General features: G+C 60.6%; 1 protein-coding gene across 1 annotated transcript; it reads right to left on the bottom strand.

Annotated features, from left to right (window-relative positions):
- Window positions 1–112: 112 nt before the first annotated feature.
- Window positions 113–22,436, bottom strand: TNPO3 (transportin 3). Its single transcript, XM_048301589.1, has 23 exons — window positions 22,262–22,436; window positions 14,798–14,998; window positions 14,177–14,250; window positions 13,303–13,459; window positions 11,554–11,697; window positions 11,192–11,367; window positions 10,558–10,696; window positions 9,369–9,515; window positions 8,613–8,720; window positions 8,175–8,266; window positions 7,035–7,174; window positions 6,781–6,972; window positions 5,557–5,648; window positions 4,516–4,592; window positions 4,218–4,278; window positions 3,629–3,769; window positions 2,917–3,033; window positions 2,402–2,496; window positions 2,103–2,259; window positions 1,565–1,732; window positions 1,329–1,441; window positions 665–755; window positions 113–588 (listed from the first exon to the last, which is right to left on the bottom strand). Exons 1-22 carry the CDS (start codon window positions 22,385–22,387, stop codon window positions 695–697), a joined length of 2,778 nt encoding a protein of 925 aa, XP_048157546.1. The 5' UTR covers window positions 22,388–22,436; the 3' UTR covers window positions 113–588; window positions 665–694.
- Window positions 22,437–27,148: the final 4,712 nt, after the last annotated feature.

The following is a 27,148-nucleotide window of genomic DNA, read 5'->3' as shown; positions in this document are numbered from 1 at the left end:
CTCGAGCCACCGCCTCCTACCCCAAAATCAAACCAAAGAAAACCCCAAAAAAAGGAAAAAAAAAAGAAAAAAAAACCCAAAGAAGAAAACAAACTAAAAAAGCAGAACAAAATAAAATATAAATCTCTATTTGCAGAGTCCGTCCCGCCTGTGTCGTCTCTGGGAGTCGGCACCAGGCAGGCCACGGTGGGCTCAGGGGGGCAGCGCCCCAGGACCCCCAGACTGACCCCCCATTTTCCTAAACAATTTGTATTGTTTGGTTTTTGTTTGTTTCTTTTCCTTCTTTTTCTTTTTTGTCTCCATTTCACAGAAAGTTTTTCTACTTCTTTTGCTGCCGGGCGAATCCGAGTGGATCCGTCTGACTCCTGTGCCTGGTGGGGTTGGAGTTGGGTTGGAGGGTGTTCCCGTTGGGCTGTTTCTCGGGCGGTGGCCGAGCTCCGGGGTGCGAGGCCGCCGGGCAGGCGGGATCCCCGAGCCGTCCTCCCACGGCTCTGGACTCCGGGACGCGCTGGAGCGGGCGAGAGCCCTCGGCTGATTGTGGGACACATTCTTGGGTTGCTGTTTCCTGTCTTCTCCTTAAAGACATTCCTGGGAGGAGGAAGGGAGCATCAGCCCTCTATCCCCACTGTCCTGTGGGGCGAGGGACCCCAAGCCAGGCCCTTACCTGGGAGACAGGAGCCACGTGGAGCCGGAGCTATCGGAACAGGCGGGTGAAGTCCCTCAGAGCCCAGCAGACTTGTTTACATTCCTCAGCACTGCAAGACAAGGGGTGACACCAAGGGCTGACCCCAAGGGGACGTTTGGGACCCAGGGCAGGTGTCCTGCCGAGGGATGGGAGCTGGGAGCATGGCAGCTTGGCTCCGAGATGCTGGGAGAGATGAAGGGACAATCACCGGGGCAGACCGAGGTTGGCAGCCCCCGGGACCATCCCTGGAGGGGACCGGGTGCCACCACGGTGGTGTCTGGGTGAAGGAACCCGCTGCCCCTGGCACTCGGCCTCTGGGATTTGTCCAGGGACAAGCTGGAGCCAGGCAGAGGGAGGCGATGCTCCCAAAGCAGCCGGTGGCCCTGGGAAGGGACAGGCCCGGGCTGGCAGCTGGAGCCAGTGACTCACAGGGATGAGGAGGCAGCTCCGCAGGGATGGGGGCGGGCAGAAAAACCCGTTGGGTAACAGCAAAGGCGCCTGTGGCCCCCAGGGCTCTGTGTGCCTGTGCAGGCGGATGGCACATCCAGCAGGGTGAACGCAGGAAGGGCTGGGGGCTCCGGGGCTGCTGGGGGCCATCCTGAGGGAAGCAGCTGTCCCAGCTGTGGACCCCAGCACCACTCACCTGGTGACCTGCTTGTGGAAGTCGGTGAGCTGTTTGTGTGTCACCTGGATGGCTCCGCCTGTGGTTTCCTTTGGCAGCCCCTTCAGAGAGTTCTCCAGCCAGCGGCAGAACGTCTGTGCCGAGGGACAGGGAGGAACTCGGAATGGGGAGCCCAACTCGGCTCCCAGGTCCTGCCTTGGCAGAGCTCTGGGGTCCCATGGGTCCAGCCCAGCCCTCTGGGGGGTCCCTCCCCTCACCGGGCGGTCGATCTGCATGATCTCCCAGAGCACCTCGGCGACGTCGGGCAGGGTGTAGGGCGGGAGGCAGAAGCAGCACGTCTGCAGGAGCTGGTTCACGAGCTGCTGCCCCAGCTGGGTCATCACCTGGTTGATGAGCTCCTTCCGCACTTCAAAGTCCTCCTCGTGCTGTAGGAGGAAGAAGAATGGGGTGGGCAGGGCGTGGGGACAGGGACACACTGCTCCTGGGGACAGGAACACAGCTGCTCCTGGGGACAGGGACACACTCCTTGCTCCACAGGCAACTCCCAGAGCTTCTCTGCCAGCAGTGGTGGAGGAACCCGGGTGGCTTGTGGGGACAACAGGACAGGACTGATGAGGACGATGGGGCTGATGGGGTGTAGAGCCCCCTGGTGTAGTGGAAGGTGTCCCTGCCCATGGCAGGGGGTGGAACTGGATGGGCTTTAAGGTTCTTTCCCACCCAAACCATTCCATGATCCCATGGTGACATCCCCATGGAGGGAGAGCCCCCTGAGGAACATCCCTGTGTGTCACTCACATCGTTGGCCACACCGGTGTGGATCAGATCCCGCAGGAATTTCATGACGCTGCAGTTGGCATCCCGGTGGTCCAGGGTGGTGGCAGCGATGGCCCACTGCAGGATTGGGATCATCACCTGGCTGCGCAGGAGGGTGATGGGGCTGCGCTGGATAAACCTGCCCAGGGACAGACAGATGTCAGGGGCAGGTCCTGCCCCCTTCCCGCTCCACTGCTCCCACGGGTGCTCCCATGGGGACCCTCCACAAGGGGAGAGGGGCTGGTGTCCTGTGGCAGGAGGTGGCAGGAGCACGGTGGCACCTGGCTGCCAGGCGGAAGAGGTCATCCACAGTGTCCGGGTGGTTCTGGAGGCCGTTGGGTTGCTCGAGGAGCTGGAAGGTGGGGATGCAGAGAGCCTGGGGAGAACAGGGATCCATCAGCAACCACCTGGGATCACTCCTCAAACTGCCCTTCCCTGCATGGAACAAGCCTGAGCTCCCCATCCCTGGAAGTGTCCAAGGACAGGCTGGAGGGGGCTTGGGACAACCTGGGATAGTGGAAGGTGTCCCTGCCCATGGACAGGCTTCAAGGTCCCTTCTCACCCAAACCAGTTTGAGATTCTATATAGATTGGATATTAGGAAAATTCCTCCTGGAAAGGGCTGCCCAGGGCAGGGGTGGAGTCCCCATCCCTGCAGGGATTTAAAAGTCATATGGATGTGGCACTTGGGGACAGGGTCAGTGGTGGCCTTGGTAGTGCTGGGGATGGTTGGACTGGATGGGCTCAGAGGGATTTTCCACCCCGAGCGATGCCGTGATTTGGCCGGCGGGCCCCACCTGCAGCATGTCGAGCAGGCCCTGCCGGCAGCCCTCCTCCATGCCGTACTCATCCACCAGGATGCTGCCCAGGTAGAGGAAGCAGGAGTGCTGGTGTTCCCGGTACACATTCACCATCTGGGGAGACAGGAGCACTGGCACAGGCACCGCCGGATCTGCCCTGATCCCACATCCCCCTGAGCCCAGCCCGAGCCGGCGTCCCAGCCTGTCCCATGCGGGCAGGGACATCCCAATGCACTCGCCCAGGTCCTGGCAGCATCCCTGTGCTGAGGCTCCCTGAGCTGGCACAGCTGCTCCATGGAAGCTTCCCCTTTGAGCCTGGCAAAGCCCAAGCAGAGCAGGAAACACCCAGCTCTGGGATTCATGGATCCTTCCACCAGGCAGGGTCACCTCCCCGAGGAGCTGCACCACGCAGGGTTTGCTCCTCCCAAATCACACACACACAGGGCTCCACAACCTCCCAGCACCCCCCACCTCTTCCAAAGCCTCTCCCCTCCCCAAGGGTTTATCCTGGAATTCCTGAGCCTGCCAGGATTTACTGCAGCACTTCCCAGTGCCCGCAGCCACCCCTGTGACACTCCCAGCAGCCACAGTGACCTGAGCGAGCCCCCCCCGAGCCAGCAGTGTGTCCCCCTGGGGTTCCCCCATAACCCACAGCATCCCCCGGGCCTGCAGTGCCCCCCAGAGCCCCCCGAGCCAGCAGGGCCCCCACCTGGGTGACGAGGGGCTGCAGCAGCGCGGCCGAGCCCTTGCCCACGCAGCGCACGGCGAAGCGCAGGCAGCGACAGCACCGCTCCACGATCCGGTTGTCGGCACTGTGCTTGTTCAGGGTCTCCGACAGCACTGGCCAGATCTGGGCATGGACAGGGAGAAGGGTCACACGCCACCCTGGAGCATCCCCCGCTCCCTCCCGGTCCCCAGAACACCCAGATCCCAGCATGGGACGGCAGATGGGGGAGAAAAGCTTTCTGGGGGAGCCTGGAGTGGTTTATTCCCTCCAGTGCAGCGTGGCAAACGGGACATGGGCAGGGAAACCAAACACCCAGGACATTCCCAGAGCCAGGGCCCCTTCCAGGGGTTGAAGCCCCAAATTTTCCCCCTCCACACCCCAATCTCTTCTTCCAGGAGGGACAGGAGGGTGCTCCACAGCTCCTCTCCCGTGCAGCCCTGGGCAGACACACAGATCCCCCCAGCCGGGGGCCAGGACTGTACAACACCCCAGGTACCCTCACACCTGGAAACCCCCACCCACAACCCCCCACCACAACCCTCTCCCCAAATCCCAGCCCTCTCCCACGCACCTCCTGAATGACTTTTTGGCACGGGTGGACCTGGCCGTTCTCGACAATGGGGTTGGTGTGTCTGTGGGAACAGCCAAAGGTTAAGGGGGGTTTGGGGTTAAAGCCAAGGAAAAGGGTTGCAGCTGTGGGAAGTGGACCAGGAACTGGCTTGGGGGCCACCTCGGGAGCTGGAACTTGAGGAACTTGAGCTGGAACTTGAGGAACAGAGACTTCCAGCCCATTGCTCAAGGGCTGGGGAGAAAGAGGCGCTGCAGATTCAGGCTCTGGGGGAGCAGCTGTGCCCCAGCTCCTTCCTCACCTGAAGATGACGGCAAGTCGATCCAGGGGCACTGTAGGGTCTGAGGAGAGGCCATTGCTTGGCTCCTGGGAGAGCAGCTGGAAAACAAGGAAAAGGACACGATTTCAGGACCACAGGTAGCCCTGTGCCCAGGGAAGACTCTGCCTGGACACCGACCCCACCAGCAGCACCTCTGCACCTCCTCCACCCTTGGCCACAGGCTCCCTGTGTTTCCTCCACATCCAGAGCCCGCTCCCAGAGGTCCTGGAGGAGCTTGGAGCAGGGGGGAGGTGGAAGAATCTGGCCAAGGACCACAGGAGGAGCTCCCCAGAACCACATGCACACCACTTTCCTGAGGCTTCCCTCCCTCCTCCTGCCATCCTGAGATTTCTGCTCTGCTCTCCTGGGTCTGCATGGAAAGGTCACTTGGGCCAACACAGTTTTGGGACAGGACATGACTTTTTGGGGCTGTGTGTCCCACAGGGGAGTCAAGTTCCCACCCGCTCCATCCTGGGGAGGCAGGGTGCAAGCTGCCCACGGCACTTGCGGGGTCACAGAGACTCCTGGGCTCCTGCCACAGACAGTGATTCCCAGGGATGGCTCTCTTCCCGTGTAACACAGGACACAGCACCAGCGTGGTGCTTCCCAGCCGGGAGGGACTCAGGGAAGGGCTCAGTCCTGGACATGTCCCGTGTGGGTGCTGGGCTCTGCTTGCACGGAATGAGCGACAGGAGGAGAGGGAACGGCCTCAAGCTGTGCCAGGGGAGGCTCAGAGTGGATATTGGGGAAATTCTTCCTGGCCCTGGCACAGCTGCCCAGGGCAGGGGTGGAGTCCCCATCCCTGAAAGGATTTAAAAGCCATGTGGCACTTGGGGACATAGGTCAGTGGTGGCCTTGGCAGTGCTGGGGAATGTTCAGACTCGATGGGCTCGAGGGGCTTCTCCATCCCAACCAATTCCGTGACTCTAGGATACACCTCTGGCTCTGAGGACACAGTTGCCGTGGTAGGGCCACTGTCCCCTCCCAGCTGCTGTCCCCACTGTCCCCCCCATCCGGACACACCTTCTTGAGCGCCAGCACCTGCACGGCGCACAGCTCGCTCAGGCACTCTGAGATCTTCTCCAGGGGCAGCCGGGCCAGCACCAGCGCCGTCCCTGCAAGGACACACACGGCTCAGGAGCAGGGACGCAGCACGGGAGGATGGAGGGGTCATGACATTTCCAAATGGAAAGGCAGTGGGTCAAGGGCAGGGCCTGGGAGAGTTTCCCTGCAGCTGAACCTGGCTCTGGTGGAACCAGACACTGCAACGCTTCAGTCTCAGCAGGGAGCAATGCTGGCACAGGGACAGGGACAGGCCAACGGATGCCACAAGCACATCTGGGCCCCCCATGTGTCCCCAGTGTCCCTGTCCTGGCCCAGCAGCACCATGAGATCCCGGGAAGCTCCAGTGAAGGTGCTTCAGGGCTCCCAGCCATGAACACGAGGAGCACTGAGCTGCTCCCAGTGCCACGGGCAGCAGCTGTGCCGCCCGGCCCCGGCACCGCCCGGCCCCGGCATGGCTGTGGTGCCAACCACCCCGGGGGAAAATCTCCCTGGCTCGGGAATCCCTGGCTTGTTCTAAGGGAGGGGGAGAAAACCCTTTGACAGGGAGAAGAGCAGCTCAGTGCTGGGGCATCCAGGGGAACAAGGGGAGTTTTGTCTCCCATAGCAGCACACAACTACAGGGAAGGCTCCCTGGCTCTGGGGGTAGAGGCTCCAGCAGCATTGGAATTCCTTGGAAATACTTTAAGGCACATCCCTGAAACCAGCTGTGGTTGAAGAGGCTCATGGTGCCCAACATTCCAGTGACACCAACACTCCAAGTCTAAACTGCAGTTAAAATCTCCATTCTTGGGCTCAAACTCTCTAAAATGACCAGTATTCCCAAATTTCTACCCTCTGCGTCCAACAGGTGATTCCCAGTGTTTGGATGGAGCAGTGATCCACTGCCAGCCTGGCTCTCAGCATTTCCCACATGTTCTTCCCACACAACCAGCTCAAGACAGCCCCCAAGCTGTGCCTCAGGGATGGGGACAGCTTCCAATCCAGGATTTATTTCTGCCTCCAGCCCCAAGGGAACTCCTGAGGATGCTCTGCAAGCGGAATGGGACTTGGGGCACATGGGGACAAACCCTGTGAGGATGGGGCTCAGCACCCTGGGGAGCGACTCCCATGGATACCCCAGCAGATCCCATGGATACCCCAGCAGTTCCCACAGGTACCCCGGCAGATCCCTCGGATACCGACCCTTGAGCAGCCCCACGGCAGCCTCGGGCGACAGCGCGAAGGAGTCGAGGGCGCGGGCGATCTCCAGCAGCCCCGAGAAGTGCTGGGCCATGTGGTCCCGGCACACAGAGCAGATGTTGTGGATGGCCTTGGCCGCGGCCGACGCCAGGCGCCGGTCACAGAGCCCCTTCATCAGGTAGCCCAGCACGGGATCTGCGGAGACAGAGGGTCAGGGGGCGGCGGGCGCGGTGGGGCCGCGGGGCCGCGGGACTCACCCAGGAATTGTGGGTTCCTGTCCACCACCTCGCTCATCTCGCCCACCAGCTCGATGCTGGTGTAGCGCACGGCCGTGTGCACCGACTCGGGCAGCCGCACCACGCCCTCCAGCACCTCCACCAGCGTCGGGTTGTTCTCCCTGCGGGACAGGCTCGGCTCAGCTCCCAGAGCGCCGCGGTGTGGGCTGGGAGGGGCTGCCGGAGCTGGGTCTGGACCCACCGCCAAACCGGACACGCTGAACTGGGACAAACCCTGTGAGGATGAGGCTCAGCCCCACGGATACCCCAGCAGCTCCCCACAGATACCAGTGCCATAGCAGGGAACAGACAGGCAACACTGAACACCTCCAGGGAGAGCCCCACCACCAGCACGGGGGTTCGTTATCTGGGAACCGCCTGCTCTGGCGTGGGAGGGCGGGATGGGGCGACCCCGGGCCGGAGCCTCGTGGGACGGGCTAGTGGGAGCAGAGTCCCCAGTGCTTCCAGCCAGTGCTCCCAGAACAGGACACAGGAAAAATGAGCAGGAGCAGCCTCGACACAGATAACAGGAGCTAGTGACGTGAAAGGACTGAGGTGACTCCTCCAGGCGCCTGGGGAACGGGGGGATAGGATTCCCAGCCTCACACGGAAGGGAGGGATAGTGTTACCAGCCTGGGAAAAGGAGTGATGGCAATCACAGCCTCCCAGGGAAAAGAGGGATGAGGATCATCCCAGGAGAGGGAGGGACAGCATTCCTAGCCCAGGGAAGGTCAGCTGGGCTGTCCCACTGCTGGCAGTGCACAGGACTCACTGTGGGTTCACCACCCTGGGTGTCACCTGTCCATGCTTCCACTGTCACTAACAGTGGAGGAAACACACCTTCACTGACTTAACCTCCCCTGAAGATACCCAGGAAAACTCTGCCTGGATGTGGAAGGATCCCCAAGGAATGGTTTGGGTGTGAAAAGACCTTAAAGCCCACGCAGTGCCACCCCTGCCGTGGGCAGGGACACCTTCCACTGTCCCAGGTTGTTCCAAACCCTGTCCAACCTGGCCTTGGGCACTGCCAGGAATGTGAATGTCTTCGGGACATTTGTGGTGTCTGTGTCACACGGAGGCAGCCCTGGCCCCCCAGCCCCCCTGGACACGGGTGGGACTCACTGGTCGACACTCTTGGCGATGGAGGCCATGATGAAGAGCACGGCTTCGGTCACCTCCCAGGGCGGGTTCCCGTCCTTGAGCGTCGCGTAGAGCTGCAGGAGGGGACGGTCACTGAGGGGACACGGACCCCCAGCACCAACCCCTGCCCTCAAAGCCCTGTTCCTGACCCCTCCCGTCCCCAAACTCCCACCCCAGCCACGGGCCCACAGAAACCCCACATTCCACAGGCCACCATGAGACTGTGGGACCACAGCAGCTTTCCCCAAAATGTCAGACACCTCCCACAGCCCCCACACCTCCTGCTCTCCCAGAACAGCTCCCACCACACGCTTCCTCGTGCACGAGATGTGTGTGACCTCCTCCAATCCCAAAGGCTACCAGGGCTCGGTGACCTCCCTTGAGATTTGCCTGCACCCCATTGCACTCCTGCAAACCTACCTGAGCAAAACACTCCACTGAGCCCACCAGGAAGATCAGGTCTTTCACCAGGTCCGAGACACGCATCCGGAACTCCCCAAAGTCATCGGTCTCCTCCGGGACACCCTCCTGAGGGAGAGGAGGGAGAGCACAAGGGCAGCTCAGGGGAATTCAGGTTCCCACTCAGCCACAGCCAGGGGAACACCAATGATTCTGTTTTAGGGAGATCCATCATTCCAGCCCTCCTGTCCCAGACCAGGCTGCTGGAGGGATCAGAGAGCTGTGCCCAAGGAAAACAAGACCAGCCTGAGCACACACTGCGTATTCCTGCTCTGACAAGCCGGGGAAGGGAGGGGAAGCAAGGGGATGACGAGCTGAGGAGGGGAGAAGAGGATAAACCATCCCAGACGGCACAGAAGAAGATGCCAACTGTGGCTAGTGAGCTGTGCCAGCTTTATCCCAACAAAACCTCCTCAAGCAGGGAAAACACAGCTCTCCAAGGAGAACCATCCAGGGAAGGTGGGAGAGGGTCCCCCTGCAGCCTCCAGCAGAGCAAGAACTGAGTGAATGAAAGAGGTTTAATGCAGCAGATTTATCCCTCTCACACCTTGCTGGAATCCCTAAAAGCACAGGATGCTGCCCTGCAGAGCCCCAGAGCTACGGAGAAGCCCTGGTACACGCACATACACCCCCCACTGCCCCGGCTGTTCCATAGGGACACACACACACACCCTCACACCCCCCTCACTGCCCCGGCTGTTCCAGAAGGGACCTTACGTGGTCGGAGTCGAGCTGGCAATGCCGTGCCAGCGCGTGGAGCAGGCGCTGGATGTAGGCTTTGAAGATGCTGTGGATCACAACATCGTCCGTCTTGTACAGGTGCTCCCCCAGTCTGTACCAGAAGTTAAAGGAAATTTCTACCACCTGTTTGGAAAGAAAAATACAGCATTTTGTTACCAGCAGAACATTTTTTCCCACTGTCAGTGGTACTGATGGAGAAACAGAAACCCTCCCTGAGGTGCTGGCAGTGGTGGCATCACAGATCTGCGTCGGTGCTACGGTGTCACACAGTGGTGACACAGGGACCGGTTCCCCCAGAGCCACTGATTTCTCTGCCTGTCACTCAGTGGAGGACTTGGAACCCCCCAGTGACCCTGAAGACCTGTCCCAGCCCTTGGCAGCTGAAGCCTTTCCGGCCCGGAACAACCCCGGAGTGGGACTGGCGGCTCTGGGAGCAGCTCGGGCTGGAAGCAGACACAGCCCCTTTGTGGTGGGTTCTTTCATTTATCGTGTGGTTATTGAACAGAAACCAAGAGTATCAATTTGCCCAGGAGCAGCTGCAGAGCTCCATGTCCCCCTCAGCACCAACGGCACAGGATGAGGCCGTGGCCAAGGAAAACTGAGCTTAACAGACCTGGGAAAGGAGGAAAAGGGTCCCAGAGACCCCAGCGAGCAGTGGGGCCTGCTGGAGCACAGCCACTCTGCACCTCCCACAGCAAACCTGCCATGCAGCCCCTTCCATCCACTGAACACAGGCAGGGATCAGCTACAGGGACTAAATTACCGGTTTGGGAAGAATCAAAGGATAAAGAATTAAATAAAGGATAAAGAGAGACCAAAACAATGACAAGTTTTGCTCCTGAGGCAGGTGGGTGGGAGCTTTGACAAGAAGCATTTCAGTCACTCGCAGGGCAAAATTCCCAGGAACCACAAATTCCCACTGAGCTCAACTTTAACACGTGGGAAAGCACTCTCAGGGGTTTCGGAGCTGTGCTGGCAATCCGACTTCCAGGACACCCGGAAAGAAACGCGAAGCCAGAGTCCTGCCCACGAGTGCAGAGCGGGCATTCCAGAGCCAGCAGCTCACAGGGACCAAGGCCACGACTGCATGGCAACGGAAGGGAAAGACCTTCCCCTCCGGCAGGGCTCTGGAGGGCGGGGTTTGGGCTGCGGCTGCCCCGCTCACCTCGTACTGCGGGTGCCCGGCGCAGATGAGCAGCAGCTCCAGCGTGCGCAGGTCGCCCAGGCCCTGGCCTGGGGTGCACACGATCTTGTCCAGGAAGGTCTCGCACAGCTCGGTGAACACACGGCAGTAGTTGAGCACCCTGGGGAGGGACAAGGGTCAGATCAGCCTCACGGGCTTTACCCCAGTGCAGGGCAGGGCTGGGCCAAAATGTGCCCAGAGCCACGGCCAGAGCAAGAAACCCCAACTTCTGCTTCATCAGCAGCTGGGAAACGCCTCAGCAGGGGAAGTGGGTGCAAACACGGGGTTCCAATATGCAAATCTGCTGAAATACTCATCTCATACTTCTCCAAAAGCCCAGTGCCAAGTGTGAGGGTACGGCTCCAGTCCAGCCCAGCCCCGGCCCTGGGCCCCTCCATGTCTCTCTTGCAGCAAGGGGCCCAGACCTGCCCCCAGGCTTTGGGTGTGACCCCATGAGTGCCCAGCACAGAGACGGGCACTGCCCAGCCCCCATGCCCCCAGCACTGCTGATGCTCCTGGCACTGGTATCCCCATTTGGAGGCTGACATGGCGCCAGCTGGGTCAATGCTGCCCTGCCCGTCCTCTCCCGGCCACGGCGCAGGTCCCTGTCCCTCACTTGTCCAGGTCCTCCCGTGCCACAGCCATGTGATAGGCACTCTCGAGGGTGAGCACACCCTGGAAGAGCTGCAGGGCCAGGGGCAGGTTGGTCTCCACATTCTCGATGGCGTAGAGGGCCGAGCACACGCAGTCCGACGCCGCCTCGTGCAGGTTGGACGATGTCTTGTCCTGTTGCTGCAAGGCACAAAAGCCCAGCAATCATCAAACAATCATGGAATACCCTGAGCTGGAAGGGACCCACAGGGATCACAGATCCAGCTCCCGGCCCTGCATAGACAGCCCAACAGCCCCACCCTGCGCATCCCTGGGAGCGGTGTCCAAACACTCCCGGAGCCCCCCTACTTCCTGGGAAACACTCACCAGCACCTCGAAGAGGAGGGACAGCAGCTTGCTGTTGGCCATGAAGGTGCTGTCCAGGACACCCAGGTTGAACCAGCTGCCCAGGCACCGGAAGATTTTGATGAGCATCTTCTCCTCATTGCCCGCCTTCTCCACACACGTCACCTGCGGGGACACGGGAGAACGGGTCAGGATCCAACTCCAGCAGTGATCCATGAGAAATAACCGGTAACATCCTCTGGAGCCCATGTGAGAACATTCCAGAAGCAGGCTGCTCCCAACAGCCCTGTTACCTACTGCCCTGGACTCAGTGAGCAGAAGGGACAGAGCCCAGACCCTCCTGCCAGCTCCAGCTGCTGTCACAGGAGCAGCAAGAGCAGCTGGAGTGCCTCCCTCATTCCCACTCCTGCAGGATGCCGTGTCAGGCCACCAGGGATGTTCACACACGACAAATCCCAGTTTAATCCTTCTCCCCACAAACCACCTCTGCAGAGAGAAGCTGGTGCTGAGAGCCAGACCTGTCCCAAGGGACATTCCAAACACGCCATCCCAGTGTCCAAGCCAGGATATGCTGGGATGTGGGAAGGCAGCAGCTCATTCCCTGCACTGGCCAATGCTCCAGCTGCAGCCCAAAACCCAGCAGAGCCATGCCCAAAGCCCCGGCCTCGACAGGCACAGGGAAAGGGGGAAGAGGTGGACAGGCAGGACATGGAGAAAGATCCCAGACCCCCTGGACTGGCCCAGGCATCCTTGCACGAGAGCTTCCAGAGATCCTCTCTCCTCACTTGACACTGCAGTCCTAAAGGTGGAATGCTGGACCTCATCCCAGTCCCTGGAAGGCTGCTTTAACCCCCCCATCTTGTAACTGAAAATGGGAATTTGGCATTCAAATCCCACACAGAAAATGTAAATTTGGCTCTTCAGGCAGGTGATGGAAACACCTGTGCTCGCACTAAGGAAAGCTCAGGAAAGCTCCAGGCAGGTGCAGAGGGAGCAGGAATGTGCAGGGACAGGGCCAGCCCTTGGTGATCCTGTGTCAGCTCCAAGCAGCCACGAGCACCAGGGCAAGGGGACACTGCCTGTGTCCCCAGCGTGCCAGCCAGGATCTCCCAGGGATCCCAGGAAAAGCTGGGGCTGGACATGGCTGGAGGGAACAGCCCAGTGCAGGGACTCTCTGATGTGCCAGCTGGGATACCCCAGGGGTCCCGGGAAAAGCCAGGGCTGGGGCTGGCTGGGCAGGGTGGCACTGGATGGGGACTGGAAGAAGGTGAAGGAATTTCAGAGTGAGCAAGGGCTTGCTCAGACAACTTCTCCTAGGAACAGGTGGAGCTGGGCTGCCCTGATGGCTGCAGTGGCACTGGCAGGGAACTCCGCCGGGATAAACACGGAATGGGGAAAGGCTTCTGCAGCAACACCTGAGCTGCTGAGCACACGACACAGCTCAGCTCCATCTCCTGACACAGGATAAGGGGAAGCAGCCTCAAGTTGTGCCAGGGGAGGCTTAAGTGGGATATTGGGAAAATTCCTTCCTGGAAAGGGCTGTCCATCCCTGGCACAGCTGCCCATCCCTGGAGGAATTAAAAAGCCCTGTGGATGCGGCACTTGGGGACACGGTCAGTGGTGGCCTTGACAGTGCTGGGAATGGTTGGACACGTGGGCTCTGAGGGCTTTTCCAGCACAAACAATTCCACGATCCCATGAGCTGGGCTGGGCACTGTGGAGCAGAGGGAGCTGCAGCTGGAGGTGCTGCCCAGGCCTGGCCCCGCTCACCAGCAGTGACACCACGGTGCTGGAGTAGTAGGCCAGGTCCTCGATGATCTCAGTGCGGCGGTTGGCCCCGATGCGCAGGGAGCGGCTGTGCACCTCCTCCGGCAGCACCGTCAGGATCTCCAGCAGGAAGGGCAGCGACGTCACGTCATTGCTGTACCTGGAGCGCGGGAGCAGGGACAGGAGACACCTCAGCACCGGGAACAGCACAGCGAGAGCTGGAGGGGCATCCCGGCCCGCAGCAGGGCGTGGGACTGGGTGGGCTTTGAGGTGCCTTCCACCCAAAGCATCCCAGGACTCCATATTCCACAGATTTGGCAGCAGTGTCACGTCAAGGACAGGCAGTGTCCAGCACAGGGGCACAGCCCTGCCAAGAGGAGCCTCCAGGATGGCTCAGCCCAGGATTTCCCACAGAGCGGTGGCAGAAGCTTTCCCAGCCCATGAGCTCTGTGAGTCCAGGTGCCACTGCCCGCACAAATCCCGTCCCCTCCTGCTGCCAATGGACACAGGGCCACCTCAGCATGGTGGCAGCCCCAGGGGCTGTTGCTGTCACTGTGCAGCAGCATGTGGCATCCTGTGGGGACACCTGGGGACACCCAACAGTGACCAGCTCCAGCCTCACTGCTCCATCCCGCAGCACAGCTCCAGCTGAGGGGAGAGGGATCATCCCAAACAAAACAGGGATGAGGAAAAGCGCTGAGTGTTGGGCTGTGGGCAGGGAAGCGTGCATGGCAGACAGTCCCTCCTGCCACCACCCAGGGCACCTGAAACCAGGGATCATGGGAGAAAAACTGCCCTTTCCCAGACCACACAGGACCACCCACCAAACATCTGCCCGCAGGACAATCCCCAGTGCAGAACCAGAGCAGTCACTCACTTCTCCACCAGTGTCTGCACACAGCCCTTCCACGAAGCCATCTGCAGGGCGAGGTCAGCTATTGCCAAAGCGAGCTGGAAGGGAATGCAAAAACACACGGATCAGTGTGGGGAGTGCTGGGATGTGCCCAGGAGAAAGGGCTGGCAGGCAGCTCTGGAGTCCACCCCTACCATCCCTGCCAGCAGGTAACTCCGGAAACATTCCCAACATCACCTGAGGGAGCTCTGGGCCAGCTGCCCCCAGGGGTGACATTCCCGGCCACAATAGTCAGGGGCTGGAGGAGCACCCTGGCCTCAGCCTGGGGTGTCAGACCCCCCAGTGCCACAGGAACGTATGGATAATGGGAATGAAGGGTGCAGAGAAATCCTCCTGAACACCCAGGGCGCTGCTGGGTTTGGTCTCAGGGAAAACCCCTGCTCCTCCTCTCTGCACAGCAAACGAGGATGAAGTAACGGATGTCACCGAAGGAACCAAGTGATGAAGGAAGGAAAACAATCTTGTGGCAGGCAGGAGCAGGGATCAGCCTTCCCTGCTCTCCAGCCCAGGGAGAGCAGTCCCAGAGTAACTGCCAGGAGCAGGACAGGGAGGGAGCAGCTCCATCCCTCCCCCACCAGCACCCACCTGTGTGACAATGACCGGGGACAGGTCCTTCAAGTTCTGGATGTGGGACAGCAAAGAGTCCCGGAGTGAGGCGTGGGAATCCGTGGGAAGTTCATAGAATGAAGTTTGGATCTTCATCTTCATGGTCTGTGCTGCAAAGTAGCAGGACTCCACATCCTGGTGGATCTGCAGCAGCTGGTCTGAGATCTCCCAAGCATGGACCTGTGGGAAAACCACAGCGTGGTCAGTGGGCAGGGCCGGGGCAGCACTGAGGGGTGGGGGGGTCAGGGGGCTGCAGACAGTCCAAATTCCCCAATGGAAATATGGCCCTGTCCTGCCAGAGAGAGTCCAGAGAGGCCCCGGAGCTGCTCCAGGGCTGGAGCCCCTCTGCTCTGGAGCCAGGCTGGGAGAGCTGGGAATGTTCCCCTGGAGAGGAGAAGCTCCAGGGAGAGCTCAGAGTCCCTTGCAGGGCCTAAAGGGGCTCCAGGAGAGCTGCAGAGGGACTGGGGCCAAGGCATGGAGGGACAGGAGCCAGGGAATGGCTTCCCAGTGCCAGAGGGCAGGGCTGGATGGGAGATTGGGAATTGGGAATTGCTGGCTGGGAGGGTGGGCAGGCCCTGGCCCAGGGTGCCCAGAGCAGCTGGGGCTGCCCCTGGATCCCTGGCAGTGGCCAAGGCCAGGCTGGACACTGGGGCTGGAGCAGCCTGGCACAGTGGGAGGTGTCCCTGCCATGGCAGGGCTGGCACTGGAGGGGCTCTGAGGTCCCCTCCCACCCAGCCATTCCACGACTCCCCAAACGCCCCTGACTGCAGAGTCCTCACTGTGCTGCCATCCCAGCTCAGGCTGGGGGCTGGGAAGGTGCTGGCACTGGGACAGCCACCCGAGGAGGGACAGAGCAGCTCCATAACATCCTGACATCGGCAGAGACCCCACAACCCGTCCAGGAGAGCAGATTCCACAGCAGATCCGATGCCCCAGCCTTGCAGGAAAGTTCAGTCAGAGGCTTTCCTGGGCTGAGTGGAGTCTCACATGGAAACGAACACAGGAGAGCCCAGCAAGGCACAGGTGGCAGGAGGGGGTTGGATAAAGACCAAAATCACGACAGGGAATCCCAGTACTGAGGACACCAGGCCCATCTGAGGGCCCACACCAGGACTCCAGAGCAGAACATGGATGTGCCCAAGAGCTGGAGGAGAGCCAGGCAGGAAACCACAGCCTGCCCGGCCTCAGAGCTGCTCCAGCCAGTGCTGGGCTGGTCTGAGCCCAAAGGCTCGGTCCTGAGTGTGGGATCGGGGCACTGCTGAACCAGGGAAACACTAGGCAGACCCCAGAGCCCCCTGGCTGGGCTGGGGCTCGGGAACAGACTGTCACTGAATCCCAGAGTCACTGAGGTTGGAAAAGATCTTCAGGACCATCGAGGCGAAGCTGTGCCCCATCCCCACCTTGTACCCAGCCCAGAGCCCTGAGTGCCACCTCCAGGCCTTCCCTGGACACTTCCAGGGATGGGGACTCCAAACCTCCCTGGGCAGCATGATTAAAAATCCCAAATCCAGGTGATGCGGAAACCTGGGAGCAAAACTTGAGCTGATTCCATGAGCTTTGTAGCCCTTGTCTCTGACAGCCTTTGGGCCACAGGATTTCCCTGAGCTCAACCCAGTGTGAAATAAAACCTCTGCATCCCTAAAACCCATCTGTGGTCCTCACTGCAGCCTCACTAACAAAGGCAATTCCATCACAACCCTTGGCCAGCCACTCCAACAGCCGAACAGCTCATTGTTATAAACCACCGCCTGCCCAGCCTCGCTTCCAGCTGCAATCCAGCCTGGAAGAAAAAATAATCCCCTTTCCAAATCTCTCCCACGGGCAGGACAGTGGTGCCCAGAGGCTCCACCCCTACCAGTGCTCCGGACCCACATCCTGGGCCAGGGTTCCCAGGGCTCTCCAGCATCGAACAGGGAACAACAGGGCAGCACCAGGCCAGATCAGCATGATCCAGGCTCATTCCCAGGAAAACCCAACCTCTTGCAGGTGGAAAAGGAAAACGTTATAGCTGGTGATAGCACAGAGCCTAGCTCCTGATCCCACTCCCAGAATTTCTGCTAGGAGATCTTTCCACGGCCACTGCAGCCTGGAATGCAGCCGGAGCCGACTGCGGAACCCAAAGGGCCCAGACAAGCTGAGGAGGGCTGGGACACTCAGCACCCCATGTGCTCTGCTCTCCTCTCCTCTCCCTTCCCCCTTCCACAGAATCCTCAAGAATCCTTTGAGCTGGAAACCCCCAGAGCCCACTGAGTCCAACCATTCCCCAGCGCTGCCAAGGCCACCACTGCCCCCGTCCCCAGTGCCACATCCACAGGGCTCTCCAGTCCCACCAGGCTCAACCCCACGGCCGGAGGATCCATCCCTGCCACATCCAGGCGGAAACTCTTCGCAGCTTCCCATGGGACACAGCACATTTTCCCCATGGAATGCCGCTCCATCACCATCCCTGACCACAGGAGGGTCAAGGAGTCTTTCCCGAGCTTCCAGACAAGCTCCTTTGCTGTTTCCAGGCCCTGATCCTCCTTTCCCAGCGGCCTCCATGACATGTGCTGTTCCAGGTCAGTAACTCCAGTATCTCCAGCGACTCCTGGTGTGAAACTCACCCGTAATGACACTGACAGAGAGTGAGAAAAATCTGGAGGCATTGTAAACGTCCCCTCTGGATTTATTTACCCTCACCAGGAAGTTACCAAACTGGGAATAAACAAAAAGTTAAGACACTCAACACCTAAAACTGCCAGAATCCCAGCAAACCCTCTCATTAAACGCTTTCTCCCCTCAATTAATGGGCTGGTAATTCCCAGTTTGGATGCACACGGTGGCACATATGGGAGATCCTCCCAAACCCACCCATCCCAGAGCACATGGATGATCCCTCTGGGAGCCACCAACTCAGCAAAGAGCACAATTATTAACGGACTGTGAGCACCAATGGCTACAAGAAGCTGTTTCTATGCCTGAAACTCCTCATGGCACATTCAGGAATTCTACAAAGCCCTCAAGAGCTGAATGACATCGGCTCCTGCACCCTCAGGCAGCTCCAACAATGCCGACCTGGGATCAGTGTCCTGGGAAATCCCACCCTGATGGAGCATTCAGCAGGAACAGGTGCACAGGGCAGCAGAACAGGTAGGGAAAAACTTAAAGCAGTGTCAGGAAATAAATAAATCCTCAGTCCTCGAGGAGCCCCTCTGCTGTGGAGACAGGATGGGAGAGCTGGGGGTGCTCACCTGGAGAAGAGAAATGTCCAGGGAGGCCTTGGAGCCCCTTCCAGGGCCTAAAGGGGCTTCTTAACCCCAGGCTGTGCCCAAGCAGACTCCCGGTGCTGCTCCGCAGCTGCCGCTCGCAGTGGCCCAGGACCGGTGGCCCAGGGCTCCAGGACACAAACAGCCAGCGAGCTCATCGCTGGGCACACGCCAGGAATCCGGGGATTTCTCATTTCCATTGGTGTCCTGGCAGTCCAAACCCTACATGTTGGGTCAGGCTGAAGCCCCGAGGAGAGGACAGGTTGAGCCATGGCCTCATCACCATCGCCAAGGGGCCAGGGCTGAGCCTGGAGAGGGAGACACTGGGACCCTTTCCCAGGCCCCTGTGGGCACAGGGCCAGGAGAGTTTATTCCCATAGAAGTGGGAAAGGATTTCAAACTTCTGCCCAGGACACTTCATTTGGTACAAGGTGCTCTGGTGGGTTTTTAATTAATTAGGGGTCACTCTGCTCCCCGATGTCATCAATACATGAGCTTTGGGGACAGATCAAAGGGACTGTGAAACGTCAGACCCAGCCACTCCAATGAACCCTGTTGACTACAAGCCAGAGGATTTCCTTCCCAGAAAGCACTTCCTGAACCACCACTACAACCCAAACCAATCTCCACTCAATCCACACCACAACCCCAACACCCAGCTCACAGCCACGGATCCACGTGGAACATTCTCCCACAGCTCTGCCCCAGACACCAGGGATGCAGAGAAACTGCAGCCATGAAGCTCAGAAAGCCAGGATGAGGCCAATCCCCCCGCTGGGTACGGCTCCTCTGCCTCAGGAAACCCCAGTGGATCTGGAATCAGCCCTTACATGACTCCCACCATACAGCTGGCTGAAGGATCCTCAAATTCTGAGATTTAGGTCAACTTGCACCTTCAGCCGAGCTCTCCAGTGCTGTGCAAGCGCAGAGCTGCTCCACCACATCCGGCCCCATTTCCCAGGAATAACCAGCAGGAAAGGCAAGAGCGAGGCTGCTGGAGGAGCTGCCGGACAAACCTGAACCCCCAGTGCCCTCCAGACCCAAACCTGAACCCCACGTCCTGCCAGAGATGCCAGGGATGGAAACCATGGGGATCTCAGGTTTGGGGGTCCCCAGTGCCAAACCTGAACCCCCACAGATTGACTCAGGCACCCAAACTCAGCTTTAGGCTTTGCCTTCTCATGCCCACGATGGCTCTGATCCCCCTGGCAAACAGGGAGAGCTCAACACAACATCCCTGGCAGTGGCCAAGGCCAGGCTGGACATTGGGGCTGGAGCAGCCTGGCACAGTGGGAGGTGTCCCTGCCATGGCAGGGCTGGCACTGGAGGGACTCTGAGGTCCCTTCCCACCCAGCCATTCCAGGATTCTGTGCTTAAAACTCCAGAAAGGCAAAAAACAGTGGGAACCCAACCCCGAGAGCTCGTCCCAGCAGAGGCAAATGGGACAGAACCGACCAGGGCTGAGTGCTCTGGAAGAGGCACAGCCTGCCCCAGGGATGTCAGGGACACCCCGTGACAGGTGGCACTGCGTGGACACGTTTTGGCCACAGAAGAGGATCCAAGCAAACGTCCTTTGGGGGTCAATCCCAGGGACTCGATCCAGACCAGGGCACAGGGAGACCTGAGAGACAAACACCAGTGACAAGGGAGCGCCCAGCCAGGGCCACCAGTGCCACCAATGCCACAGTGACTCCCAAGCCGTGGCCTGTCCCACCGGTGTCACCGTGGCCCCCAAGCCTTGGCCTGTGCCTAAGTGCCCAGCCAGTGCCACCACAGCCAGAGTGAACCTCGAGCCGGGGCCTGTCCCTGCTGCCAGCCCAAGTGGGCAGTCAGTTCTGTCCCCACGGACCCTGCAGGGACGCTGGGCAGCAAACCCACCACTCCCAGGATTTCCATTCCTGACAGAACCCTGGGCATGACCCTCCCTTGGAGCTCCCTGGGGCTTGCCTGCTGCACCACGCTTGGGAGCACAGGAAGGGAAAGGAGCAGGGCTGGAGGGGCCAGAAACACCAGAAAGGAGCTTTTCTTTCCCGTTTTCCTCCAACAGCCACAGCCCTGTGCAGGTGCCACGAGCAGCTCCTGCAGGACCTGCCCTCACGGAGCTCCAGGGGCAGCGGGCAAAGTCACCTCCAAAGGACCCAGTTACGAGCTTTTTGCTCATATTGAGTGGATGAAATCCAGGGGCAACGAGAGCACTGCCATTCCCAGCCACGTCTGCTGGAATGGGTAACGAGGAAAGGCCTTAACGCCCAACCCTGCAGCTCCATTTGCCTCTGTGAGCACTGAAATATCCAGGTTTGGTCTCTGTGCCCAAAAACAAGGCAGAAGGACCTTTGCTTCCCCACACACCTTCCAGGCAGCTCCCCCAGCCACCCCTGGCTGGGAAAGGTCCCGCCGGAGCATCCCAGCCCTCCCACCCCATGCCAGGGGAGCTCCTGCTGTGGAGCATCAGCTCCCGCTGCCCCACGGGCTGGAATAACCCGGCAGCTCTGAGGAGAGGAAGGTGCTGGATGGAACCAGGCTGGGCCCGGAACACCTGGAAAATAACTGGGATTCCTTCTGAGACCCGGCAAATAAAGCCCAGAAAGGACCAGGGTGAATAAGCACAATAAAAGGGGAGAAGCAGGAATGCGGCTGACCTGAGGCTGAGCTGCTTTAATAACAATTATTAATTATTGCTGTGGTTACTGTTGTTATTATTATTATTACTATTACTACTATTGTATCAAAAGCAGCCCAGACAAGCAGGGAAAAGCCCAGAGGAACTGGAGCAGAGATCCCGGCCCTGCAGAGGGTCAGAGTGCTCAGGAATACCAATCAGTCCCCAAAGGCCCAAACTCTCCTTGGGATGGGGAGGCCTGTCCTGAGGACACCCCTTTATCCAACAGGAATCCTGGGGGTCTCACCCAGGCAACCCCCAGCCCCAGTGGGTGACCCCGACCTGGGAGTCCCTGGGACAGGAGTTTTGGGGTCTCACCCAGGTTCAGGGGACCCTGTGACAGGAACCCATCCCTGAAATGCAAATCTGCCTCCTCTAGCTGCCCTGAGATCTCTGTTCCAGCAAAGCCCCTCCCCAGGGGAACACGGGGGAGCAGCCCCGATGGGAACTGGAATGTAGCTGCAGCACTGAAGGGAATTTAGGGGACAAAACATGGGGCAAACATTGAGTTTGTGGGAACAGAGAGTCTCGAGATTGGCCCAGTGGTGGGAAGGGAACGGAGCTGAAGCTGCTCCGGAGGGAGCTGAGCAGGAACTGGGATACACAGAGCAGGGAGGGGGCAGGATACGGCTCCTCCCCAGTCCCAGCGTGAGGGAATCTTGTCCCATGGGGAGGGTTTGAGGAGAGCAGGGAGGGAGGACGAGGCACCCCAAGGGCCCCGAGGGCAGCACAGAGGGGACACTGCCCAGCTCTGGGGAGGGGGAACATCCACCCCCTGAGGGGGGGGACAAAGCGGCTCCAGCAGGACAAGATGAGGCCACAAAACACTAACAAACACCCCAAGCCGGGTGGAGCTGGGGGAAGGAGCCGGGGCTGTGCCCTAAGGGCTCTGGGGAGGGGAACGAGGCCTTGGCTCCATCCCGTCACAGATGCCGGTGGCTCTCTCGGCCCAGCCGGCAGGAGAAGCCCGGAAGGAGCCCAAATTTCCCTCTGGGAGCCGATTCCTCCTTCCCAGCTACCTCAGGACTGTGCCAAACGTCCCAGTCCGTTGCTCCTGGTGTTAATCACAGAACCCGGGAATAGGTTGGGTGGGAGGGGACCTCAGAGCCCCTCCAGTGCCAGCCCTGCCATGGCAGGGACACCTCCCACTGTGCCAGGCTGCTCCAGCCCCAATGTCCAGCCTGGCCTTGGCCACTGCCAGGGATCCAGGGGCAGCCCCAGCTGCTCTGGGCACCCTGGGCCAGGGCCTGCCCACCCTCCCAGCCAGCAATTCCCAATTGCCAATCTCCCATCCAGCCCTGCCCTCTGGCACTGGGAAGCCATTCCCTGGCTCCTGTCCCTCCAGGCCCTTGTCCAAAGTCTCTCTCCAGAGCACTCCCAGGAATGGAGCAGCCACAGAGCAGCGGGAAGCGGCACAGGCGGGGTAGGAGCTCCCCGGGGCCGCCCCGAGGCCGCCGTTCCCTGCCCCGCCCAACCCCGGATGGGGCCCGAGGCCTCCCCGCGAGCTCGGGCCCGGTTCCCGCCGCCCGCGGCTCTCACCGAGCGCTGCAGTTCACCCAGCCAGCAGCTCGCCCGCTCCTTGCCGCTGGGGTCGGGGTCGTGGTAGAGCGCCTGCACGGCCTGCTGGACGAGCTGCAGGCTGGGCCGGCCCGGCCCGCGCTCCATGGCCGGTCCCTCAGCGCCGCCCGCCCGCCGCCATCGCCGCTCCGCCGCACCGGGCCGGCCCCCGGAAACGCGCCCGCGCGCCTTCCGTTCCGCGTCCTTCCGTTCCGCCGGCCTCGCGCGCCGCCGCCCGCTCCGCCCAGTTCCGCCCCGCTCACCCTCTCCCATCTCATCCCATCCCATCCCATCTCATCCCATCCCGTCCAGATCCGTCCCATCCCGTCCCATTCCATCGCATCACGTCCCGTCGTCTCCCGTCCCGCCTTGGTTTGTCCCACCGCCCCCCCCCCCACGCCCTGCCCGGAACGGGTTTCCGGCGGTGCGGCGGTTAAACGTGTCCGGGCGCACCCGGCGGGGCAGGAAGGACCCGCGACCCCCCCCCCCCCCCAAATGGGAACGCGGGGTGCAGGGACCTTCCTCCAGCCCCCATAGCCTGTCCTGAGGGCTCCAGAGACCCCCCAGCCCCCATGGACCGTCCCACGGGGGTCCCACCCCCATTCTCAATGAACAGTCCCTGAGGGCTCCCACCCACATCGGGCCGGGGAGTGCCAGCCCCAGTGAACTGTCCCGAGGGGCTCCACCCCCCCAGACCCCTTACCCCATTTGCCGCTCCCCAGTTCCTTATCGCAGCCTGGCCCGCTGTCCCCATCACTTCCACTGGTCCCAACAGCCCAGCCGTAGCCGTTTGGGGGTCTCCTGTGGGACTAGGGCTGGGCCCAGCTCCCCGTGCCAGGACACGCTCCAATTGTTACGGAATATAAATCATTAATCATGATTGGCGACAATTGAATCCCAGACCACGGCGGGGCCTCAGGCCTCAGGTTCCAAAGCCCACGGTCCCTACAATAAACCCCCGACCAAAGAGGTCTGTACCCACGGGTGCCTCAAGGAGGACAAGATCACATTGACCCCGAGGGAATTCTCCATCCAAGCTGGAGAACGACAGGGAATTATCACCAAACTCCTTCCCCATGTTTGTCAGCCCCGCAAACCCCCCGGAGTGGGGCCAGTGGTGATGGATCACATTCAGGGGTGGCTCCAACACAGGCTGGAGGAGGAATGAACACACGTGGTCACTGAGGGGGCTCCGGCTGGTCCCCACCATCTGATTGAGAAAACTTCGGCTGCAGCTGAGGAGTAATTTTGGGATGTGGGGGGGGCTTCCCTGGAGCCTCAATCCCACCTTGTTCCTCATCCCGATCACTTGTTTGGTGATGAGCCTGGAGTCAAACCCAATGTGCCGTCAGGCGGGGGTGCTGGATTGAGAAGGATTTTGGGGGAAAACTCCTTTAATTTCCTTTCCCTCATAATCATTGTTGAATAATGATGCGGTGGTTTCTGAGGCCAGTGGTGCCTGTTCCCTCTGCCCAGGGCTGGGACAGCCACCGTGTCACCTCATGGTGCTGCCCTTAGCACCATAGCATAGGTGGTGGCACAAAGTCATCTCTTGGTCTTTTCCAACTCAGACCAGTCTGAGATTCCACAATTCCATGGTCAGTCCAGCTACAGTTGTGATTTCGCTGGTGTCAGGCCATTGGGTGGCTTCATGCTGAATTTGGGTGGTCAGCAGAACGTGCCCTCAGAGCCTGATGGTGTCACCCTCATTTGGGGTAATTACTGCTCAGCTGCCCGGATTACAGACCTCGGGAAGCTGTTCGGATGCCCCAGGGCACAGGTTCAACCAGGCAGGAAGGAGCCGTGGTCATTAATGCCCAGCCTCATAATCACACCCAGTTTACACAGCACAAACAAATAATTAATCCTCAATCAGAAATGAAAGTGCCGCTTTTGATCCCCTGGAGCTCTGGCAGCTGATGCTGGGTGTCAGTGACAGGAACTGCCATGGATACAGCAATGGAATGCTCTTTATCTTGGACCAGTTCAGAGCAGGGTGGTTGGCTGGGCCCCAGCGGTGGTTGGGGCACACTGTCTGGGCAGTGAAGATCCTCCGACTTTGGGTCAATCCAATTAAGCCATTAACGAGATTTGGTTGCTCTGCCACCCCACAGCACCCGCTTGGCCAACACCATGATGGCTACAAGCAAAGCTGGTGGCCCAACCTCTCTGATGCCAGGTGACACTGCCCTGGTGGCACCAAGGACCCCAGGATCCCCAGCCGTGGTGGGCAGGTGCCACACCGTGTCTTGGGCCCTCCGTGTCCCAGCCTGGAACCTGAACCCTTGACTTCCTACAGGTGATGAGCACAGGGACTCTGCTGCCCTGGAGGTGTTTGTGACCTGATCAGTACATCCTGGTCAGTGTGACCTAATCAGAGTGTCCTGACCAATGTGTCCTGGTCAGAGTGTCCTTATCAAAGCCACCTGTTGGTTTCCCACTAACGAACCCGAACAAATGAGAGCTGGGTCTGTGCCCATGTCAGGAGGTTTGACAAGGCCAGGTGCAGGTGCTGCTCCCAGGCCTGGGCAATCCCAGCACAATTCCAGGCTGGGCCAGGAACGGAAGAACAGCCCTGGGACACGGCCTCAGCACCCTGAACTTGCTCCAGACAGGATTGCTCCCAGCAGAAGCAGCTGCTCCAACACCAGGGCCAGACATTCCCCCGGTGCCCGGGCAGGAGCCGACGCCAACACCAGAACCGGACAGGCTTCTGTTCATCCCGGTCCCGTACCGGAGCCTGGTGAAATTCTGTGACCTGCTCAGGGACTTCCTGCAGTTTCTCAAGGACCGGCTGGGCTGACCAGGAGGACGAGCAGCTCCAGCTCCGGCCGCCGTGGCCCCGGGCCGTTCCCTGCCGGCATCGCGGGGCCAAAGGCAGCCCCAGCGCCCGGGGCCGCGCTGTCCTTCCCCGCCCTCCCCTGCGCCCAGCCCGGTGCCGGAGCTCCGTTTGTGTTGAAATAACGCTGCTCGCGTTCCCGTGAACCGCGGCCTCAGCGCAGTGCAGCCCCCGGGGCAAGGCGAGCCGGGAGGGAAAACGAGCGGGGTCGGCCCCGGTTTGGGAGGAGACGAGGGCGGAGCCGGGGAGGAGCGGGAGAAGCGATTTAATAACGGAGCAGAACGGGAACGGGAGCAGCTTGAGCTGGGAGTCCCCGAGTGCCGAGGGACGCGGAGGTGCCGGAGGTGCCCACCCGGAGCTGCTGCCGCCGCCCAGGGGTGTCCCCTCTGTCACCAGGCCCTGCCCCGGAGCTGCCGGGACCCCCATCCCCCTCCCCCGCTGTGCCCTCGGCCCCGGCAGCGCTGGAGCTGCAGCCCCGGCTCTGCTCCCACCCTGGGCCCAGCCGGGATCGCTGGGTCCGGGACGTTCCCTCTGCTCCAAAGAGCTCTTCTGGCTCTGGAGAAGGTGGTGGAGCGTGGTCCCTGCCAGAGCGAGTCAGGGATCCTGTTAGGGGCCTCACCTGGAATGTCCCACACGGAGCACAGAGCTCTGCCCGCACGCCCGGCAGGGTTGGGGGTTTCCCCGACCCCCCGTTTGCTACCCCAGCACCCCGTTAGTCTTAGGGGTCCCCGAGATGGAGCTGTGGGGCAGCTCTAAGGCTGAGCTTGGTTAGTTGCGATCTGGTGGGTTTGGGATGTCAGGGTGTCACTCTGCAGCCACCTGGGACAGAAGCAGACAGAGGCGTCACAGGAGCCCGTTCCCCTCCCCAGGGCTCAGCCCGTGTCCCGGGACTGCCCCTTCTCCGTGGAGCGACGGTGTCCAGCTGTGTCCCTGCTGTTGGCTCTGGGGGAGGGGCCAGACCCATCTCTCCAGAGGCTTCACAGAGTCACGGAATTGTTCAGGTGGGAAGGAACCTTACAGCTCATCCTGTTCCACGCCCCGCCTTGGGCGAGGACTCTTTCCCCCAGCCCGGGCTGCTCCGAGCCCCGGCCCTGCTGACGTCCTGCAGCCGGACCCTGTCTGTGGCCAGCCCATGTCCCTGGGGTGCCCAGTCCATGTCCCCAGGGTGCCCAGCTCACCCTCGGCGCACACATCTTGTTGGGAACCCACCATTGGCAAAATTCCAGCCGGCGATGTAGCAGGATTTCAGCTCGGAGACCCTGAGCGAGGCGTCGGGCACACAGCCCAGCTGGATGTAGTCGCTGCACTCCACGGGCTGGTCCAGCTCCAGCACGGCCATGTCCCCATTCCTGTCTCTGCGGCCAGGTGTCCCCATCCCTGTCCCGCTGGCTGACCAGTGATGAAATCCCACTGCCGTGGGCTCCAAGGGTGCCCGGGAGCCACCTGGGCTGTGCCAGCCCCGGGAGAGCAGCCCAAGCTTCAGGGGGGTCCCTGCTGGGCCCTGGCACTTACAGCTAACAACAACACACAGCTGGGCACACACACACAGCTGGGCACACTGACAGGGTGTGAGCACACCTGTGCACGCACACACAGGTGTCACACACACGGGTGTCACACACACATACGGGTGTCACACACGGGTGTCACACACACACGGGTGTCACACACACACCTGCACACACTCTCTCACCTCATTTTCACACCTGCACCCCACCCCCCCTTGGTGCCACCCCCATGTCACTTCCCCCTCCCCCCGACTCATCCTCTTTGTCCCCAAAGCGGATTATGGCGGTGGCTCAGCAGGGACATAAGAGTGTGCAAGGGGGGGCCACACCCCCGACCAGCCTCACACGGAGACACAGGTGTGCACGGGGTGTCACACCGCCTCTCAGGTGTGCATGGGGTGTCACACCCCCTCCCAGGTGTGCGGGGAGGGTCACACCCCCTCCCTGGGCCCAAACCTGTGCAGGCAGCGCGGGCAGGTTGTGCCCAGCCCAGCAGGGCAGGCAGTGCAGGTACTGTGGGTA

Source organism: Corvus hawaiiensis, chromosome 4, assembly GCF_020740725.1.
Source record: "Corvus hawaiiensis isolate bCorHaw1 chromosome 4, bCorHaw1.pri.cur, whole genome shotgun sequence".
NCBI classification, from domain to species: domain Eukaryota; kingdom Metazoa; phylum Chordata; class Aves; order Passeriformes; family Corvidae; genus Corvus; species Corvus hawaiiensis.
Note: the sequence above shows the minus strand (reverse complement) of the source record. Positions and strands in the feature narration are given on the sequence as shown.

What these genes read in the sequence shown, in the direction of transcription:
- TNPO3 (XM_048301589.1), bottom strand. Translation starts at nt 22,387, where the DNA reads ATGGAGCGCGGGCCGGGCCGGCCCAGCCTGCAGCTCGTCCAGCAGGCC. An exon ending in GCCAGCTCGACTCCGACCAC is followed by an intron (nt 8,721 to 9,368) that starts GTAAGGTCCCTT and finishes CCTCTCCCTCAG; the next exon opens with GAGGGTGTCCCGGAGGAGAC. An exon ending in ATCGCCAAGAGTGTCGACCA is followed by an intron (nt 7,175 to 8,174) that starts GTGAGTCCCACC and finishes CCTGTCCCGCAG; the next exon opens with GGAGAACAACCCGACGCTGG.